Below are 21,568 nucleotides of genomic sequence, written 5' to 3' on the forward strand. Positions count from 1 at the left end.
TGCAATCTGGTTTCCGAGCTGGTCATGGGTGCACCTCAGCCACGCTCAAGGTCATAAACGATATCATAACCGCCATCGATAAGAGACAATACTGTGCAGCTGTATTCATTGACCTGGCCAAGGCTTTCGACTCTGTCAATGGCCACATTCTTATCGGCAGACTCAACAGCCTTGGTTTTTCAAATGACTGCCTTGCCTGGTTCATCAACTACTTCTCAGACAGAGTTCAGTGTGTCAAATCGGAGGGCCTGTTGTCCGGACCTCTGGCAGTCTCTATGGGGGTGCCACAGGGTTCAATTCTCGGGCCGACTCTTTTCTCTGTATACATCAATGATGTCGCTGGTGACTCTCTGATCCACCTCTAGGCAGACGACACCATTCTGTATGCTTCTGACCCTTCTTTGGACACTGTGTTAACTAACATCCAAACGAGCTTCAATGCCATACAACACTCCTTTTGTGGCCTCCAATTGCTCTTAACTGCAAGTAAAACTAAATGCATGCTCTTCAACCAATCGCTGCCCACACCTGCCCTCCCGCCCAGCATCACTTCTCTGGACGGTTCTGATTTAGAATATGTGGACAACTGCAAATACCTAGGTGTCTGGTTAGACTGTAAACTCTCCTTCCAGATTAAGCATCTCCAATCCTAAATTAAATCTAGAATCCGTTTCCTATTTCGCAAAAAAGCATCCTTCACTCATGCTGCCAAACATACCCTCGTAAAACTGACTATCCTATAGCCTCCAACACTCTACTCAGCAAACTGGATGCAGTCTATCACAGTGCCATCCATTTTGTCACCAAAGCCACATATACTATCCACCATTGCGACCTGTATGCTCTCGCTGGCTGGCCCTCGCTTCATATTCATTGCCAAACCCACTGGCTCCAGGTCATCTATAAGTATTTTGCGAGGTAAAGCCCTGCCTTATCTCAGCTCACTGGTCACCATAGCAGCACCCACCTGTAGTACACGCTCCAGCAGGTATATTTCACTGGTCACCCCCAAAGCCAACTCCTCCTTCTGCCACCTCTCCTTCCAGTTCTCTGCTGCCAATGACTGGAACGAACTGCAAAAATCACTGAAGCTGGAGACTCATATCTCCCTCACTAGCTTTAAGCTCCAGTTGTCAGAGCAGCTCATACATCACTGCACCTGTAAATAGCCCATCTGTAATTAGCCCATTCAACTACCTCATCCCCATACTGTTATCTATTTTATTTATTTTGCTCCTTTGCACCCCAGTAACTCTACTTGTCCACTCATTTTCAACACATCTATCACTCGTGTTTAATTGCTATATTGTAATTATTTCGCCACTTTGGCCTATTTATTGACTTACCTCTGTTATCCTATCTCATTTGCACACACTGTATATAGATTTTTTCTATTGTATTATTGACTGTATGTTTGTTTATTTATTCCATGTGTAACTCTGTGTTGCACTGCTTTGCTTTATCTTGGCCAGGTCGCAGTTGTAAATGAGAACTTGTTCTCAACTAGCCTACATGGTTAAATAAAGGTGAAATATATCATTTTTTTTCAAAAGTGTGTGTGTGTGTGTGTGTCTGTGCCAATGTTTGTGTTACTTCACAGTCCCCACTGTTCCATAAGGTGTTTTTTTATCTGTTTTTTAAATCTAATTTTACTGCTTGTCAGTTACTTGATGTGGAATAGAGTTCCGTGTAGTCATGGCTCTATGTAGTAGTGTGCCTCCCATAGTCTGTTCTGGACTTGGGGACTGTGAAGAGACCTCTTGTGGGGTATGCATGGGTGTCTGAGCTGTGTGCCAGTAGTTTAGACAGGCAGCTCGGTGCATTCAACATGTCAATACCTCTCATAAATCGCTGGACCAGACAGGACTGGCAAAAACTGCTCTTCACTGACGAGTCGCAGTTTTGTCTCACCAGGGCTGATGGTCAGATTTTTTATTTTACCTTTATTTAACTAGGAAAGTCAGTGAAGAACCAATTCTTATTTTCAATGACAGCCTAGGAACAGTGGGTTAACTGCCTTGTCCAGGGGCAAAACGACAGATTTTTTTTTACCTTGTCAGCTCTGGGATTCGATCGTGCAACCTTTCGGTTACTAGTCCAACACGCTAACCACTTGGCTACCTGCCGCCCCGATTAGCTCAGTGTTCGCGTTTATCGTTGAAGGAATGAGCGTTATACCAAGCGTTATGCTAAGATTTTGAAAGTATGATGTTGACACGATCAGTCCAGTCAAAGCTAATGACGTCATTTTATGGGCACTTTTAATGTAAATCTATGGCACCACCCAAGGGGGCTTGAACTTTCTAGCTCTCCATGTAGATTTTGTGATGACTTAGTGTCTCTATGAGTGACAGAACACTTAGCCAATCACAGCGCAACTTGGGAAGATTACCAACCCCTACACTGTATTTTCCGCTAGCTGCCCAGTGCCTGCCATGAATGACGGGTCGCCACTGATGCCCACTGAAATAAAGTGGGTATATGGCTTATACCTGCGTATACCCTCCACTACACCACTGGCCCTTTGTGTTTTACAAAAAGTGCATTCTCCTACATGAGTGTGCAGGTATTAAGGTTGCTGTCTTTTCAGAGTCACAACCTGAAGGCCTATAGGTTTGCCACTGCACAAACATGTCTATAATAGATATTAAGGCTGTTAAGATATTGTTTCAAGAAAGGAGTGTATATATTTGGCCGGGCGAAGCGGTTTTATGTGCTGACTGAATGGAAGCTGATAGTTATTTGCTTTTAATCCGCTGGTCTGGACTGGTCTCTGGAAGTCCTCACTGTCCGAGACCTGAGTCAAGACCGAGTAAATGTATCCAACACCAAGACTAGACCGTGTCTAGACCGATACACTCAATATGTGGTCGTCTTGAAAAATAAATACCTAATTTACATATGTATTAACACAGCGATTACACTGTGAGCGGTGTAGTATTTGAGACGGTCTGGAGTACTACACTGCTCACAGCTGTAATCGCTGCCAAAGGTGATTCTAGCATGTATTGACTCAGGGGTGTTAATACATAAGTAAATTAGATATTTCTGTATTTCATTTAACACATTTGCAAAAATATCCAAAAACATTTTCATTTTCAAATTGTGTGTAGATGGGTGAAACGTTTTTTTATTTAATCCATTTTGAATTCAGGGTGTAACAACAAAATAAATAATAAATTAAGGTGTATGAATACTTTGACAGTACTGTATCATATTAACATGGCATAAGTCATGGCATTTGTTAACTTTTTGTTCATAAAATACTTTTCTACAATCAGATCCCACTGTACGTATCAAAATATAGTTTTAATCCCCTTGCTGAGTAAATGTGAGGTAATGTTTTAATTGTTGATAACAGGTTATGTGTTTGTAAATCGACTGAGGTGAATGAAGTTACAGCATCCCACATGATAATGGCTGGGGTAATTGTTTTGCCTATTTTTGCTATTCTCCCAATAGTATTTTAGTTTTAAATTGTATGGAAATGCAGTAAATGAGCTTCAACTTTCTTAACATTTCTTGGATGGGAGGGATCATCCCTAAAACTCAGAACCTGGTTACGACCATGTCTAGAGCCATAATCATTTTGCTAAAATTCTATGTAAAAACTAAAAGTATATTCTTCTGCTTCCTCTTGAGCTGTCTGTATCCTCTCTGAATCAATGCATCTCTGATAAAATCTGGGTAAAAGATTGAAAGGAATGAGAGTCTTATACAGTGCATTTAGTTATTGCTTGCTTTAACAAAGTCTACCAACCTTGCCAACATGCATGCCGGCTGAGATAGTTAGACAAGCTAGCTTACTCTTACTTGATTGAGAGCCTGAAACAGTTTATTGGTAGCTAGTTCTGAGGTTGGGAACCTATCTGGGCTAGCTAAAGCCAACTTCATAAAATTGCTAAGTGGCTAGTAGAACACCATCCCAACCATGAAGCACGGGGGTGGCAGCATCATGTTGTGGGGTTGCTTTGCTGCAGGAGGGACTGGTGCACTTCACAAAATAGATGGCATCATGAGGACTGAAAATTCTGTGGATATATTGAAGCAACATCAAGATATCAGTCAGGAAGTAAAAGCTTGGTCGCAAATGGTTCTTCCAAATGGACAATCACCTCAAGCATACTTCCAAAGTTGTGGCAAAATGGCTTAAGGACAACAAAGTCAGGGTATTGGAGTAGCCATCACAAAGCCCTGACCTCAATCACATAAAACTTTGTGGGCAGAAACACTGAAAAAGCGTGTGCAAGCAAGGAGGCCTAGAAACCAGCTCTGGCAGGAGGAATGGGCCAAAATTCACCCAACTTATTGTGGGAAGCTTGTGGAAGGCTACACAAAACATTTTATCCAAGTTAAACAATTTAAAGACAATGCTACCAAATACTAATTGAGTGCATGTAAACGTCTGACCCCCTGGGAATGTGATGAAAGAAATAAAAGCTGAAATAAATCACTCTACTATTATTCTGACATTTCACATTCTTAAAATAAAGTGGTGATCCCAACTGACCTAAGACAGGGAATTTTTTCTAGGATTAATTGTCAGGAATTGTGGAAAACTGAGTTTAAATGTATTTGGTTAAGGTGTATGTAAACTTCGACTTCCAACTGTATCTTTGTTTAAGAGAATTGATCACTGGTCTAGGAAATTAATTAATGTATGGACGTTTAAAATCTAAAAGAAACCTTTGAGCTTCAGAAAAAGTTGAAAAAACAGGAAAGGAAAAAAACAGCCTTGTCTATACAATAAGGTGGCATATCAATATTAATAATGAGATTAAATTAGTTCAGTCATCCCAATGGGGAGGGCTGCTAACAGATGTACTATCCAATAGCAGCCTGGACATTAATGTTTGATAGTTATGCCTAGCGTTCTGTAGTCATAACACACTCAGAGGGACAGACAGTCAGACCCACAGCCTGTTAGATGGTAGCCACTCCACTCAAGGGTCTCACACAGCCAGCAGTGTAGAGGAGCAGTAGCACACACACAGTCTGGGAGAGGAGGAGAAGCAACAGGAGCCATCTGACACTGCGGGACGGGAGAATGCCATTACTAACTGTCCCTCGTCACCATGTCGGACTGCGGATGCGAAGGACGGCCTATTGGTGAGTGTCGGACAGACAAGCAGGCAGGAAGACGGGCACAAAAACAGACAGACAAACAGAGAGAGAGGGGAGGCAGAAAGACGAGCAGGAAGGCAGGCAGAGTTGATCAGCTCCATCCTGTGTTGGCCTGAGACCACTGGGACAGCTCACCCTGCAAATATTCAGCCAGAGGAGAGCTTCACATGAGGCCATATATGGAGATTTATGTTCAGTCAGGATTTCTGTCACATTAAGACTTACATAACTGTGTGTATGTTTGTATTAGAGAGGGAGAGGTGAGAGAGTGGAGCTGGGTCTTAACAACGGGTTTCTGCTCGACAGTGCTTCACAGCGAGTGGCAGATAGTGATTTATGTGCATAATGTGTCACTGAATCTACTCTATGCAGTGTCCTATTGCAGAGGGCATCTAGTTTTCCCGACATGGCATCAGCAATAAATGGTAATGAGCTGTTCCCAGATGGGGTTGTGCGCTTATGTGTGCCCACATATATAGTGTGACCGATGGGGCATTGAGTGACGGGTAATTACTTACAAGTAGAGTCAAGTACTGAGAAGAGCTGAAGGTTTCCAGCAGCTCTGGCAGGGGAGGAGAAACAATCAGATATAAATAGGTTAGCACCCCTCCCCCCTGCTGTCTGGGACAGTCTCCCACTCCCAGCACACTCACTCCCTAGCTATGATTAATACAATTGTGTAGCACTTAGGCCCCATCACCACTATAAGAGATGAAGGAGAGTCTGAGGAGCGGAGTGGCTTTCTACTTTAATTCACATCCTTGCCTTACCTTTCGTTGTGGCTGGCAAGATGACAATCTTTCTCTTTTGTTCTCTATTTTTTAATTTCACCTTTACTGAACCAGGTAGGCCAGTTGAGAACAAGTTCTCATTTAAAACTGCGACCTGGCCAAGATAAAGCAGTAGGACAAAAACAGAGTTACACAAATGTATTGGTCCTCCATTGTTCCTCAAGCAAGGGGGGGGTACAAACAAGTCCAAACTGACTATATTGTAAAAATGTATGAAAACAAAAAGTTGCTGTTTGTCTTAATGTAAGGTTAGCATTGTCATTAAGGTTAGGTTTAAAATCAGATTTTAAGATAAATTGTAGAACTAGGCGGGGCTTCTGACTTTTGGAACTTGGCCAGATAGTGATGACCAGAGAGACTCATGTGTTATAACTTCCTACCACTAGCTGCCAGTATGCACACATATTTACAATGTTTATACTCCTTCGGTAAGAGCAGAGGCAGGATATAATGACGAGATGATTGAGTCTCCGTCCTAAGAATGGGATTCGTTTTCCACATGGCGGAACAGCGGGCTGTCTAAGAATTACAAAACTTCTATTAGATTAAGTGTATCATGTATCAAAATAGCAATACATTTTTGTTTTGACAGAATTCGACACTCATTGCCCCCCATACAAAACGCCTAATAATTAATGACCTACCTAACATGGACAAATTTTGGCCGGAGTAAACCCTCTGGTATAAGCAAAGGCTGGAAACTGGCTGGAAGTGGAAATGCTTGTAGTGACAACAATCCATAAGAACGAATACTAAACTCAGCAAAAAGAGAAACGTCCCTTTTTCAGGACCTTCTCTTTCAAAGATAATTGCTGAGAGAGGTTGGACTGAGGGCCTGTAGGCCTGTTGTAAGGCAAGTCCTCAGCAGACATCACCGGCAACAACATCACTTAAGGGAACAAACCCACCGTCACTGGACCAGACAGGACTGGCAAAAAGTGCTCTTCACTGACGAGTCGCGGTTTTGTCTCACCAGGGGTGATGGCCGGATTCGCGTTTATCGTCAAAGGAATGAGCGTTACACCGAGGCCAGTACTCTGGAGTGAAATCGATTTGGAAGTGGAGGGTCTGTCATGGTCTGGGGCGGTGTGTTACAGCATCATCAGACTGAGCTTGTCATTGCAGGCAATCTCAACGCTGTGCATTACAGGGAAGACATCCTCCTCATGTGGTACCCTTCCTGCAGGCTCATCCTGACATGACCCTCCAGCATGACAATGCCACCAGCCATACTGCTCATTCTGTGCGTGATTTCCTGCAAGACAGGAATGTCAGTGATCTGCAATGGCCAGCAAAGAGCCCGGATCTCAATCCCATTAAGCGCGTCTGGGACCTGTTGGATCGGAGGGTGAGGGCTAGGGCCATTCCCCCCAGAAATGTCAGGGAACATCTCACAGCAAGAACTGGCAAATCTGGTGCAGTCCATGAGGAGGAGATGCACTGCAGTACTTAATGCAGCTGGTGGCCACACCAGATACTGACTTACTTTTGACCACCCCCCCTTTTGTTCAGGGACACATTATTCCATTTCTGTTAGTCACATGTCTGTGGAACTTGTTCAGTTTGTCTTAGTTGTTGAATCTTATGTTCATACAAATATTTACACATTAAGTTTGCTGAAAATAAAAAAAGTTTATAGTGAGAGGACATTTTTTTTGCTGAGTGGATTTCAAAATTGTATAGATCTTAGGCAAGTAAGATTTGGAAAAGCATCAGAAGACCAAATTCAATTTAGTGAAATTTAAGGCTTTCAAGAACTGCAATATGAACAGATTGTTTAAGGTGTGCCTTCAAGATTGCTTTTATAGACATATCTTGTCACAGGAATTGCCTGTGACAATTCCTGTGTGTTTCGTTGAGAGTAGGCCTACTCACCAAAACATGACAACCATTGTAGGCTATAATCATGTCAGCTACATTGAGTGAGAAACTACAGCACACCATATCTACCTTTACACCAATGTCCAAGATACAGTATTGCATCAAATGGAGAATGTAACAGCTATCGTAGGAGAGAGAGGACCATTTGCAGCTGGTTGCCACAAGAAAAACAAGAAAACAGAGACCGACAGTTTCACAGGCTAAATAATAACAGCAGTGCGAAATACAACTACCCACAAATCCCCAGGTGAAAACAAGCATCTTGACTCCAAATCAGGAACAACGATGTACAGCTGTTCCTGATCGGGAGCCACACAAACCACACAGAAATAGACAGACTAGAAAACCAACACTAGAACAATTACTCAAACCCCAGACTACATAAACCAAACACCCCTGAAATAACACACAACCCGAACCATATGAAACAAATACCCCTCTGCCACATCCTGACCAAATATAATACAATTACTCCCTCTGCTGGTCAGGACGTGACAAATACATTACCTCTCAATTATTTGCAGGGCAAGCCCGTAGCAGTCATCCTGGGGCAAGAAACAAAGCATGAAAAGGTAGAAGAGGTGCAATAGAGGTGAAGCAGGTTAACTATACCGGTGATGAAACAGTTCTGCATGAGTGACAAATAGCCATCAACTTTAACGCCGAGCTGCAGACATTACATGGGGATGGACATAGGTTCCGGGCCACTGACGTCAGCCAGGCATCCCTCTATATGTCTTGAAGATGTGAACAATTACCCCTAGCGGTATGATGTCAATTGTAGCCTAGGTTCACCTTACCCACATTTGACTAGTGAGGATTCCCAAATCTTTGGCTGAATTTTGCTTTTAGTTTAGGTATTAAAAATGGGAGATCCTCAAATTAACCTGACAGTAGTATTTGATCAAGGTACAGTATTTGACAATATATACAGCACATTGGGATGTCCTCAACTGTTTTCCCATGCAGTGTATATTCTTGCCTGTATTGATTAAGTACAGTGTGTGTCATTGATTTTAATTCTAGTTAAGATGAATTAGATTGTTTGCCAAGTGATGGATTCAAAGCCTGTTTCAGATGCAGAATAAGTATTTCTTAGTTATACAGTATGCATTATCAGACTTAGAAGTGGGTGTGCACGCATGCCCTTGTAACATGGGGAATGCACCATAAATAACTTTTCCTATAGCCAATACTATGCCACCATTTTTTTATATGTAAGGTGAGAATCTAAACATAAGTTTCTTTCTATCAGGGAGTGGAGCATGGGAATTACCAGTCAGATAAACAAAAATATGGGCTTTATTCACAATTCTGAAGAAACTCAATGAGATTGTTCTCAGAAACTCATGGCTTTGCATTTAATACTCTGTCAACAGAATTTTTTTTACAGCTCATTATCATAGATCAGCATCATCACAGACAAGTATTCAATCTCAATTATCAGGTAGTTTCAACAAATAGGACGTTCAATCAGAATTAAACAACATACCTAGCAAGGTACGCCATGGGAGAAGGACAACCAGTGGCTACAGGCACATTTGCCACAAACATACTCACAATCCATTCTCATCATCAATTTGGTCTGTGTCACAGCCATCCGCCCAAGGCACGCCAGCCTGTACACAGTAAGAGAGATCCCTGAATAGGCACAAACAGCACAGCTTGTATACATGGGCATGGCAGCCACGCCCCTAATTGACAATTACAGACACCTGGTGTTGAAAGAGGGTGCGTTCAACAACTTCTTCAGTTTCACCCTGTTACACCCTCGCTCACTGCATATGTGTGTGTCCTGCTATCTCTGTGTGTTCCTATCTGCACAGGAAGTGGGGAGGGGATGAACATGAATTCAGAGCGGCCAAGTCAGATGTGATTATTGTTGTAGTCGCTTCACAGAGCATGAAGCATTGCATCAGAGCATGAAGCATTGCATGCGCCAGAAAATACAAATGGTATGGACCCATTGGATTCCATTCTACACAGTAATGAATTATAGTGTCCACTGGACTGTAGGAAACATACACACTGTAGTGAGTTTTAAGTCATAAGGTGAAAATGAAATGCATGTCACATGATAGTTGTTGTGAGGTTGAAGTCCGACATCTCTCTTAGAAAAAAAGGTGCTATCTAGAACCTAAAAGGGTTCTTTGGCTGTCCCCTTAGGAGAACCCTTTGCAGAACCATTTTTGGTTCCAGGTAGAAGAACCCTTTTGAGTTCAATGTAGAACCCTTTATACAGAGGGTTCTATATGGAACCAAAAATGGCTCTTCTATGGGGAACCCTTTTTTTTAAGAGTGCACTGTTCATGATTACCAGCTCATTTCTTCATCAAATTCTGTGAAATTGGCAGAACTGTGACCAAAACATGATTACACATCCTAGCGATTTAGTCTTTAGAGTTCTTCAGAAAATACCCAGGACTATGTGGTGCTGTACCCTATTCTTTTTCAATGAATCTTGTGCTCCATACTCCAAAATATGTGGTCGTTGCTATCCAAACTATAGTTTCCCAACTGTCTATTGACCCTCAGTTGTATGCACACTGAAGCTATGCATTGTAGGTAACCAGCCTCACTGCTGAAAGCCTGGCTTAGTGTATGGCCTCTAATCCACACCTCAATGACATCATCATCCAGCTCAGTTGGCCTAAATGGGGAGAGTTCAGCCAGTGACGGGTAAGGTGTGTGTGTGTGTGTATGCACTCCCACATGTGTGTGTGTGAGTTCATTTGTGCGCATGTTGAGCACAGGGGCGGAGAGAACTCTATGATGTTATTGGCTGACTAGACGTACTCCACTGATCCAGAGAAGCCCAGCCCAGAAGGTACTGTGGAAGTAGGACTTAGCTATGAAGGTCAAGACGATGAGATGTGGTGAACAGCAGATACACATTGAAGTTACCCAGTTAAAATAATTGTGTATTGTATCTATGATGTTGGCACTCAAAGGGAGATACAGTAGTTGCTATAATTGCCCCTGAGAGATGAATACAGTTTATTCAGTTTAATTGAATTGAATATGACTTCTCAGTACTGCGATTACAGCCAAATCACAACAACATTTAGTGCTTTGAACTTCTTGCTATTTATCACTTGTGATTTGGAGAGATCATCAACCCCATTAGCACATACACAGTCAGAGCCAGACACATGCCAGTGTGGTGTGCTGTGTCTTTGACTACATACCAAATTACACCCTATTCACTACTGATCAAAAGAAGTACACTACTAAGGCTGCGTTTATACAGGCAGCTCAAATCACTAGTTAGTTTTTTGACTGATCAGATAAACTCTGAAAAAGACCTGATATGAAAATATCTGATGTGATTGGTCAAAAGACCAATTAGTGGGTGAAAAAAAGGTCAGAATTGGGCTGCCTGTCTTTTGGGACGCCATTTGGGACGCATCCTATGCTTTTGGCTGTATCAGACAAGGCTAATGAGGCTTGTTGGTTCCTGTGGTGGGTCCGTACCAGCCTGACCGACTCACACTATAACAGAGCTAGAAGATGCTTCAGAGAGCCAGATCAATCATTTATGTTTTCTTCAAAGACCTAAGTCAATTTCAATTTGTCAATTTTTTTGACAATTTTTCTTTAAAAACTGAGCTTCAAAGTTGACTTTCAGAATAGCCTAATAACTGTGTTTCACACCCAGATCTTGCTTTGATTGGTGATTTACTGAATCTTACTTTAAGTAGCTCCATTTACAGTAAACAGTATGACGCCTACTGTATACATTAAACGGCCAATATGCAGTTCGAACAATAACAACGCTGGGACACTACCACTGTTTTGCTAAATAGCTGAGAGATGGGTCTTGAGAACCACTCTCAAATTCATGGTGCTATACACAATTTGTTTACAATTACATTGTTTACAAACAAAGGAGTAAAACAAGCTTATATTTTGTGTTCTGATGGGGTACAGCAGTTGAAATAAACTCATGAGACATTTATAATTTATTTTCTTCAAGTATCAATGTGTATATATCATTGATTTATATGTCCAAAAATGGATGTAGCAGCTGCCCCTTTAAATGTTTGGGGATGGCTGCATTTCATTATTGCTGGAGCTAGAGGTAGAGCAGGTAATAGGCCTACCCATCCACAGCCTCTTCAGGATTACCGTCTATTTCCATCCCAGGTTCCTCCTTCTCCATATGCCTGTGGCTGCATCTCAGCGGGGACACTCTTCGGCTACATCTCAATAGTCTTAATAGCAATTTCCTGTTCTCGTCTCTTCATCCCTTCTCCTTCATCTCCACCTATTAAAAAATCCAAAGCAGATAAAAGCTATATGGTGGATCCCTACAATTAACTTTTTGTATTGTTACGGGGAATTGGCATCCTCCTGTCCAATTTCTATCCCATCATTGGAGTTTAAAGAAAGTAGAGGAGAAAAATAAGCTATTGAGATACAGCCGAGGACTGTTGTGACAAAGAGCTCAGTGAGAGAGAGAGAGAGAGAGAGAGAACCAGCAGGAGACAGGAACCTCTGTTTGAAGCCTCCGAGACGAGAACAATGGCTCCCCCAAAACAGATTTGCTTAAACCTTGAATTAGAGAGAACAATGTTTTACTACATAGTCAAACTGTTGGCAGCAGTAGCCATTTTGTTGGTGTTAGTAATAACCACCCGAATCAGATACAGACATCATGATAGTGAGATAGTAGTAAGATAGTATGAATATGAAATATGAATATGAAATATGCACATAATGCAATTATAGACTGTGACAAAAGACTAAGCCAGAACAAGGGCTGTGACCCAGATTCATAAATCATAAGAACCTTAGCTTCTATGATGAGGCACTATATGTGTACACACAGTACAGGGACAATGTTGTTTGTGACACGAGGCACTGTGGTGTGTAACGATTCTGGCTGGTCATATTGTAATATTGTCTGGTCATGTTATAATACTGTCTGGTCATGTTGTGATACTGGATGGTCATGTTATGATACTGGCTGGTCATGTTTTGATACTGGCTGGTCATGTTTTGATACTGGCTGGTCATGTTGTGATATTGGCTGGTCATGTTGTGATACTGGCTGGTCATGTTATGATACTGGCTGGTATGTTATGACACTGGCTGGTTATGTTGGGATAATGGCAAGTAATATTTTGATATTGGCTGGTCATGTGATATTGGCAAGTCATGTGATAATGGTTGGTCATGTGATATTGGCAGGTCATGCTATGATAATGGCTGGTCATATAGTGTGACAGGAATGATACTGGTTGGTTATGTTATGATACTGGCTGGTCATGTTGTGATACTGGCTGGTCATGTGATATTGGCTGGTCATGTTGTGACAATGGCTGGTCATTTTGTGATATTTGCTGGTCATGTTGCGATATTGGCTGGTCATGTTATGATACTGGCTGGTCATGTTATGATACTGGCTGGTCATGTTATGATACTGGCTGGTCATGTTGGGATAATGGCTGGTCTTTTTTTGATATTGGCTGGTCATGTGATATTGGCAAGTCATATTGTGATAATGGTTGGTCATGTGATATTGGCAGGTCATGCTATGATAATGGCTGGTCATATAGTGTGACATGAATGATACTGGCTGGTCATGTTGTGATACTGGCTGGTCATGTTGTGATATTGGCTGGTCATGTTGTGACAATGGCTGGACATTTTGTGATATTTGCTGGTCATATGATATTGGCAAGTCATGTTGCGATATTGGCAGGTCATGCTACGATAATGACTGGTCATATAGTGTGACAGGATTGATACTGGCTGGTTATGTTATGATACTGACTGGTCATGTTATGATACTGGCTGGTCATGTTGTGATATATGCAGGTCATGATATGATAATGGCTGGTCATATAATGTGACAGGAATGATACTGGATGGTCATATTGTGATATTACACTGTAAAAAAATATGTTGATTTGATTCAACGTACAATTGTAAGGCAACCAGCTGCAATAGGATTGTGAATTTGGCCAACACAAATTTTCTTCAGCAAACTCACAATCCTATTGCAGCTGGTTGCCTTACAATTTGACATTGAATCAACATATTTGTAAAAAAACATTTACAGTGTAGCTGGTCATGTTATGGTCATGTTATGATTCTGGCTGGCCATGTTGTATGATAGTTCCACCAGTCACATGCCACTCCTATTATAGATAAGGAAGGTGGCTTTAGCGTAGCTTTAGTCTTTAAATCCATCAGCCTTACACAATATTCAACTCATATCTCAGAATCTTTATATATCTGATGGGGAGGTTCTATCTATGGAATTTAAGCCATTTTTGAAAAAGTATATATTTTCAGATTACAACCAAATTACAACCAACATATTCATTTTGTTGTAGTAGGTAGTTTCAATTTAGCTTGTGGGTGGATGAACCCAAAACATGAGAGTGACTGTACAACTGAGCATTAACAGTCCATCATCACATACTGTGACTTCGGTGTCTATGTAGGGCATGATATTTTGCTTGCCGATATTCCACAGTGACAATTATTCTGAGTAATGATTTTAGTATTTATTTTGTTGCTGACGCTAGTTGGTGAGACTTACTGCAAAAAGGGCTTGCCTGGGGCAATATGGATCCAGTCGTGGAGAGATTCAGGCAGGCTCAGGATTTCATTTTCAAAAGAGGCTAAATATAGTAGTCTGAATAACGTTCATAGCACTTCTAAATGTGCCATTCTTTGTTGGAGAATGTACCATTAGGCTTCTCCACTGGATTCCATAGGCATTGAAAACAATGCAATGCACTGTCTTTCAAGTCTGTTCTGGACTATTTGATTCTTATTATAAATGTTTCAGTCATAATAGTGAAGTACATGGTAAGTGTTGGGTTAATTCTGTTTTTATATTCCTTTATGTAGTTCATTCTTCTATCCATCATTGGTATAAGTAGAGTGTTCGGTATGTGTCTTGTAATAGTGTCTTGTGATTATACCTGGCCTATATTGTGCAGTATGCAGTATGCATATTGTGGCACAGAAAGAAGGTTATTTTCTCCAATATACACAGGCACGTACGCACATGCGCATGCACACACACCCACACACACACTTCTCTCCACCACTATTTCCACTCTCCCATCCATAGATCAGAACATTATGAAGAAAAGAGGTGCTGACCTGCTGTCACCCATTCTATTTCTATGCTGTCACCAACCTTATCATTTTCACACTATCCGACTCTCACAGTCAGATGAGCCAGCGTTAGAACAGAGCTCTATTCTGAGGCTCGTGTGCTGGTGTGCTGCCCAGACCACTGATTAGCCCTATATGAACCTTGGCCCTCTCTTATCGCTCATGAATAAGCACTTGGGGAAAACCCATCAGACTGACTAAAATCACGTTGGCTGCCTTTAACACATTTGTGCCCTAAGATCTGCAAACAGCACACTGTTTGACTAAGGCGAGAGGGGTGTGTTGGTGTGACACACCCCAATAACACCCTAATACTTGGGGAAAAACACATCACACAAAGACAGACCATTTTGGCTGCAATCAACCATCTTTTTTCTCCAACTCATTTGGAACACATATTGAGTGCCCTCAGATCTCTCCAAAGCAGACAAATTGGGGTTTACCCCAATGTTTGACTAAGGCTTTGGGGACCTATTTGTGTGTCCCATTGGAGTCATCATCCCCCAGGCAGATGGTAGGTAGATCTTAGAGAGGGATTAATCCTCTAGGATACCCATAACTCTTTTGATTGTGGCTTAAACCCTAGCCCACTGGCAGACTGGCAGGCCCTCTATAATACTGCCCCAAAGCTGCTGTGTGGTTTAAGATGTACTTCTGTTTCCAGCGGGGCAATGGAATGCACATCTGGAGAAAGCAGTGGTATCATAGAAATAGAATGACTAGAGCAGACATTCCCATTCAAGTCAACGTTGAATGTTCTAGTAATTATATTACAATGACTGGGATATCTTCCACAGACCAGCATGAATGGATGGAAGCGCACTTCAGGTTAAGTTCCCTGTGAAGGGTTCCTCCGGTCACTGCTGGTGGGTTGTTGTGTGTAGTGTGCTGTCTACCAGTACCTACCCCCTGAGGCCTGAGTATGTCTGACTGTGAGTGTGTGCTGGACCGCAGCCAGGGGCGGTGGAGAACAATGAGATTAGTGGGAGGGGGACGGGGTGAGGGAGAAGAGGCCTCCTCCAGCTGCCACCCGCGGGAGGCCCCTGCCTCACGCCCCTCATCCAACCCCCGTATTGCCGCACCCTCTCCAGCCCTAATCTAGAGCTCCAATCTGCCCTCATACAGATTCCAATCTGAGTGTATTCCAATTTAGCCACAGGCTTTTCTCAGATAATAGTCTTGTGTTTTTCAACTGAGGGCATCTAAAAGAAAGGAATATCATTTATTTTTTTAACCTTTATTTAACTAGGCAAGTCAGTTAAGAACAAATTCTTATTTTCAATGATAGCCTAGGAACAGTGGGTTAACTGCCTTGTTCAGGGGCAGAACAACAGATTTGTACCTTGTCAGCTCAGGGATTCGATCTTGCAACATTTTGGTTACTAGTCCAACGCTCTAACCACTAGGCTAGCTGCCGCCCCATAACTAGCCCTTTCATAAATCAATCATAACATTGGCATTATACATTTTTTTGGTGTGTGCAAATTTGTATTACATACCACTATTCCAGGAGAAAAACAGATCAATATGAATTTGAACAGACAGATAAACACGTTTTTAAAGGGAGTCCCCATCATTCATATTTACTATGATGCAGAAGGAATTTCATGGACAAGTGAAAGCAGAACTGCAACATTGTGATACAGACAGATATATTCCAGTAATATTTCCACTGTCTCTGATTTAGAAGCATTACAAAGGAGAGCCTTGTCTGCTCCTGTAGGTCACCAGAAAATAGGAGTCTTAGGGGGCCTTCATGCTGTTGTGTAATAGGCTAGCTAGATGGAACAGCGCTGAGTGCAGTATAATCCCCTGAGGGAAAATAGAGGAGAACGCTCCACCACCAGTACCCACCTGGGATTATCCTACCTCAGCTGTTCTGTAGGAATCAGTAGGAAAGCCCCTAACACATCACCGCCATGCTCTGAGACAAAGCGGTCTAGGTTGAATCAGATCTGAAATCTGCCTTAACAAATTATTGCCATGCTCCAAGACAAAGCAATCCAGGTTGAAGCAGACCTGAGATCTGTCCTTTCTTCCAACAATCATTAGAGCATTCTTTGTTGTGTTTTTGGCATTGTTTCCTTTCATGAGCCAGAACAGTGTGAGGAGTGTTTGAAAATAAATAAATATAGACCACAGAGTCATCTTTGTGCATATTTTTTTCTTTCCATCCTGCGCCAGGCGCATGAATACTTGAAAGAGGTTTTCCACCATGACAGCTCCAGTCAGAAGACCCACAGTGAAAATGAAGAGGCAGTTTCTCTCTCTCTCTCCCTCCCTCCCTCCCTCCCTCCCTCCCTCCCTCCCTCCCTCCCTCCCAGAAACAAATAACTTTCTTCTGAAACTCATCAGTCTATTCTTGTTCTGAGAAATGAAGGCTATTCCATGTGAGAAATTGCCCAGAAACTGAAGATTTCGTACAACTCCATGTACTACTCCCTTCACAGAACAGCACAAATTGGCTCTAACCAGAATAGAAAGAGGAGTGGGAGGCCCCGGGGCACAACAGAGTAAGAGGACAAGTACATTAGAATGTCTAGTTTGAGAAACAGACGCCTTACAAGTCCTCAACTGGCAGCCTCATTAAATAGTACCTGCAAAACACCAGTCTCAACGTCAACAGTGAAGAGGCAACTCCGGGATGCTGGCCTTCTAGGCGGAGTTCCTCTGTCCAGTGTCTGTGTTCTTTTGCCCATCTTAATCTTTTATTTTTATTGGCCAGTCTGAGATATGGCTTTTTCTTTGCAACTCTGCCTAGAAGGCCAACATCCTGGAGTCGCATCTTCACTGTTGACGTTGAGACTGGTGTTTTGCGGGTACTATTTAATGAAGCTGGCAGTTGAGGACTTGTGAGGCGTCAATAGTCATTGACAATAGTATTTGCAATATTAACAATGTCTACACTGTATTTCTGATCAATTTGATGTTATTTTATTGGACAAAAAATTTGAATTTCTTTCAAAAACAAGGACATTTCTAAGTGACCCCAAACGTTTGAACGGTAGTGTGTGTATATATAAAATAGACAACAATAGACAATATAACGCTAATGTTACATCAGAATTTAAATATACCTTGGTCCTACAGTATCTGACATCTTAAGGGTCGGAATGTCTTAATGTTAACATGACTGGTTTACCTTCAGCCACCTTTTCAGTTTTGCCTTGAAGCTAGCAAAGGTATTGCACTCTCTCACACTGGTTGGCAGGTTGTTCCATAATCTAGACGCTCTGACTGAAATAGCTATCTGGCCAAATTTAGTGGACCTAAACTGAGTTGAGCAGCCCCCTCTGGTTGAAGCTCTTGTTGTCCTGGTATTGTCCTTGCAATATGTAACAAACTGTTTAAGAGGTGGTGGGGCAAGGTCCTGAGTGATCTGAAACAGCAGAGAAGTGTCATCAAGGCATAAAAGCTATCAAAGCTCAGTAGGTATTATGTCTTTGTGATATTGCAGTGGTAATAAGTGTTTGTTTTTTAGTCCAGCACTTTAAGAGTTTGTTTACAAAGCTTTTCGAGTGGTTTCATTTCTGTGATACTAGCATGTGACCCGGTTGTGACACAGTACGAGAGATGGGACAGAATCATTGAGTGCATGTGCAGTTTACAGCATCTGCTGACATTTGGTTTCTGATAAATTAGAAATTCACCAGGTTGTGTTTTGCTGTTCCATGCACTTTTTAAATTGTTTTTTTGAAGGAAAGGTTAGAGTCAATAATTATTCCTAAGTATTTAAAATGTGAAACCACCTCAATCCTCTGTTCCTTTACAGTTCCCTCAGGTTGATGGGTCTCACTGTTCCTGATGGAGAAATACATGCAGAGATTGCAGACAGTTTTTCTTATGTTCAATTTTAGACGTGAGTGGTCCAACCAGTCATCTATTTTGTCAATTGCTGCTGTAAGTTTACGAGCAGTCTGTTGCTTTGTCTTGGCATGGACATAGAAGACTGTGTCGTCTGCATGCATCTGCATTTTGATCTCGGGACATACAGGGGGCAAGTCATTTATGTATACATGAATACTTGAAAAAGGTGTTCCACCATGACAGTTCCAGTCAGATGACCCACAGTCTCTTTCAATTTTCCCTCCATTTATCTCCTTCTCATCCTCTTCTATCACGTATTTGATGGCTGCTGAAAACCCCCAGTCAAAATGAAGAGGAAGTTTTTCCCTCCCTCCCTCTCCCCCTCTTCATCTTCTTTGATGATTACACTGTCTGCTAAGACAGATAAGGCTGAGAATAATAATGTTTCGCTTCAACACTGATTGTGTTCAACCGCCTTCTTGTTTAGCTTCTTGGGATGATAGAGCAGGAAGATGTGATGCCGCATTGTTTTGTGACTTTGTGGTCCAAATCCCTCTCTGCCCCAGTCTGACTCCAGGGCCAAATGTTGCAGATAAAAATGTCTTGAATAGGGTTGACATTATTCAATGTTCTGCTTGTTAGAGAGGCATGTTTGTTCTACATCATATATCAAATCGTTGAAATGTTGACTGGTAGACTGGGTCAAATCAAATCAAAGTTTATTTGCTGTGTACACAGATGTTAAGGCAGGTGCAGGGAATTGCTTTTGTGTCTAGCTCTAGCAGTGCAGTAAATATCTAACAGTACAATAATAATACACAAATAATCCCAAGAAAAAAAAGAAGAAACAAGAGATTACGACATATCAGAATGAGCAATATCAGAACGAGCAATGTCAGAGTCCTGATATATATGTGGTTTGTATAGACAGTATGGACAATATATAAGTAGGAAAAAGGTATGTACAGCTGTAGTTATATAGGATGATGGTGTAAGGTTCTGGGTGTAGCTGGTGCAGAGGAGTCAGGCGCAGGATAGCAGAGATAAGTAACACAATGAACTTTACTCAAAATGTCCAAATACATGAAGTAATACCAAGCCCACAAACATCGGACCTAACTTACAATAAAACAATCACTCACAAAAACCATGGGGAAAACAGAGGGTTAAATAATGAACATGTAATTGGGGAATTGAAACCAGGTGTGTAAAACAATGACTAAACAAATGGAAAATGAAAAGTGGATCGGCGATGGCTAGAAGGCCGGTGACGTCGACCGCCGAACGAACAAGAAGAGGGACCGACTTCGGCGGAAGTCGCGACAGATGGCTCACTGTTCTGCAATAGAAACATATTTTCTTTGCTAGCCTCAGCATCCCTCTAATCTCTTCTCTGTGTTCCCTCTCTCTATTATTTTTCTCCTGAATGGATTGATTCCTCTCTTCTCTTGGATTCCTCTCCTCTCTTTGAGACTGAGAAAGAACTTTATTCTATATATATTTATTAATTTCTGTGCTGTTTCTCTCATATCAGTGACTCTTTGGGATTTTTATTGTCATAAAAAGATTTCTGGCATCATGCCAGAAGAGCTGAACAATAATATGGTGACTATATCAATATATAATCCCATTCTTCTCATTTTATTCCTTCTACCAGCTGCAATTTTTTTTCTTCCTTGTTTCCTTGTGACCGTTCTATCCCTTTATTCTCTTCCTGGTGATCAGAGCCTGTCTCTCTCTCTCTCTCTAGCTCACTTGCTCTCTCTCTCTCTCTCTCTCTCTCTCTCTCTCTCTCTCTCTCTCTCTCTCTCTCTCTCTCTCTTTATCTCTCTCTTGCTCTCTGTCCTTTCCAGGCAAAGGGGATGATCTGTCTTTTGAAAGAGGCCCAACCCCCTCTGCACTTGTCCACAGTTAGTGAAAGTCTGGGGCCGGGGAAGGCTGTCCAAGGTATTATCCAAACACTCACACGCATACACGCGCTCTCGCTCTATTTTTCTCTCTCTCTCTCTCGCTCTCTCTCTCTCTGTCTCTCTCTCTCTCTCTCACACACACACACACACACACACACACACACACACACACACACACACACACACACACACACACACACACACACACAGTCGCTGCTGCCAGCCCTCCACTTACAGCTCCAGCCTTTCAAAGCTGTTTTTCTTCTGGAGATCAGCACACGGTTTAAAACCACACAGCTGCCACTGAAGAGACTGAGGGAAGGAGAGAAGAGTGAGTAGGGGAAATAGGAAGCGAAAAGGAGAAGCAGAGCAAGAAAGCCTGTGTTTTCAAATACTCCAGGTTTTTTGAGTTTACTCCTCGGGACCATTCAAAGAAGAGAAGAGAGTCTGAGTTCACATGATATTATCAGAGGGAATGGGTTGCCATGGTAACTGACACTGGCAGCCTGACACGAGAAAACTCGATGTTGAATGGAGGAAGATCCTCGGTGGTGGCAAGCAAGCGAAAGTAACAGGGATTCGAGGGAGGCGAGAGGGAACAAGAGAGGAGTGAGTGGAGGAGCGCGGTGGAAGTCCAGAATGGAGGACGGGTTTTCCAGCTACAGCAGCCTCTATGACACATCTTCGCTGCTGCAGTTTTGTAACGGTAAACTCAACCTCATCCCTGGTTATCATTATGTGTGCTTGACATGACATGTCACCACTGCCTGGTTAAACTAAACACCAAAGAAGTAGTCCCTGACCGCAGGGCTGTTGCATGTAGGCATGAGGCTATTTTGGAGCTCAAGCTGGACTTGATGAAAGTGAAAGTTTATCCTTTGTGCTGAAAAGATGCAATCTTATGTGACAGACACA

General features: G+C 42.1%; 1 protein-coding gene and 1 long non-coding RNA gene across 6 annotated transcripts in view; one reads left to right on the plus strand and one right to left on the minus strand.

Moving 5' to 3' along the window:
* Window positions 1–4,564: 4,564 nt before the first annotated feature.
* The window catches only part of LOC115162644 (echinoderm microtubule-associated protein-like 1), a 100,222-nt gene continuing 83,218 nt past the window's right edge, over window positions 4,565–21,568 (plus strand). For 4 of the 5 annotated variants that reach the window (XM_029714125.1, XM_029714126.1, XM_029714127.1 and 1 more), the window contains exon 1: window positions 20,676–21,359. In XM_029714125.1, the coding sequence (XP_029569985.1) occupies window positions 21,185–21,359 (175 nt within the window). In that variant the 5' untranslated portion in view covers window positions 20,676–21,184. Of the gene's footprint in view, window positions 5,110–20,675; window positions 21,360–21,568 lie in introns of those variants that run through there. The other variant, XM_029714129.1, reaches the window with a different exon arrangement.
* Window positions 5,134–9,412, minus strand: LOC115162645 (uncharacterized). Its single transcript, XR_003869603.1, has 4 exons — window positions 9,357–9,412; window positions 8,304–8,341; window positions 5,643–5,686; window positions 5,134–5,260 (listed from the first exon to the last, which is right to left on the minus strand). It is a non-coding gene; the product is annotated as an uncharacterized LOC115162645 (long non-coding RNA).

This window comes from Salmo trutta, chromosome 25 (assembly GCF_901001165.1).
Source record: "Salmo trutta chromosome 25, fSalTru1.1, whole genome shotgun sequence".
Classification (NCBI taxonomy): Eukaryota; Metazoa; Chordata; class Actinopteri; order Salmoniformes; family Salmonidae; genus Salmo; species Salmo trutta.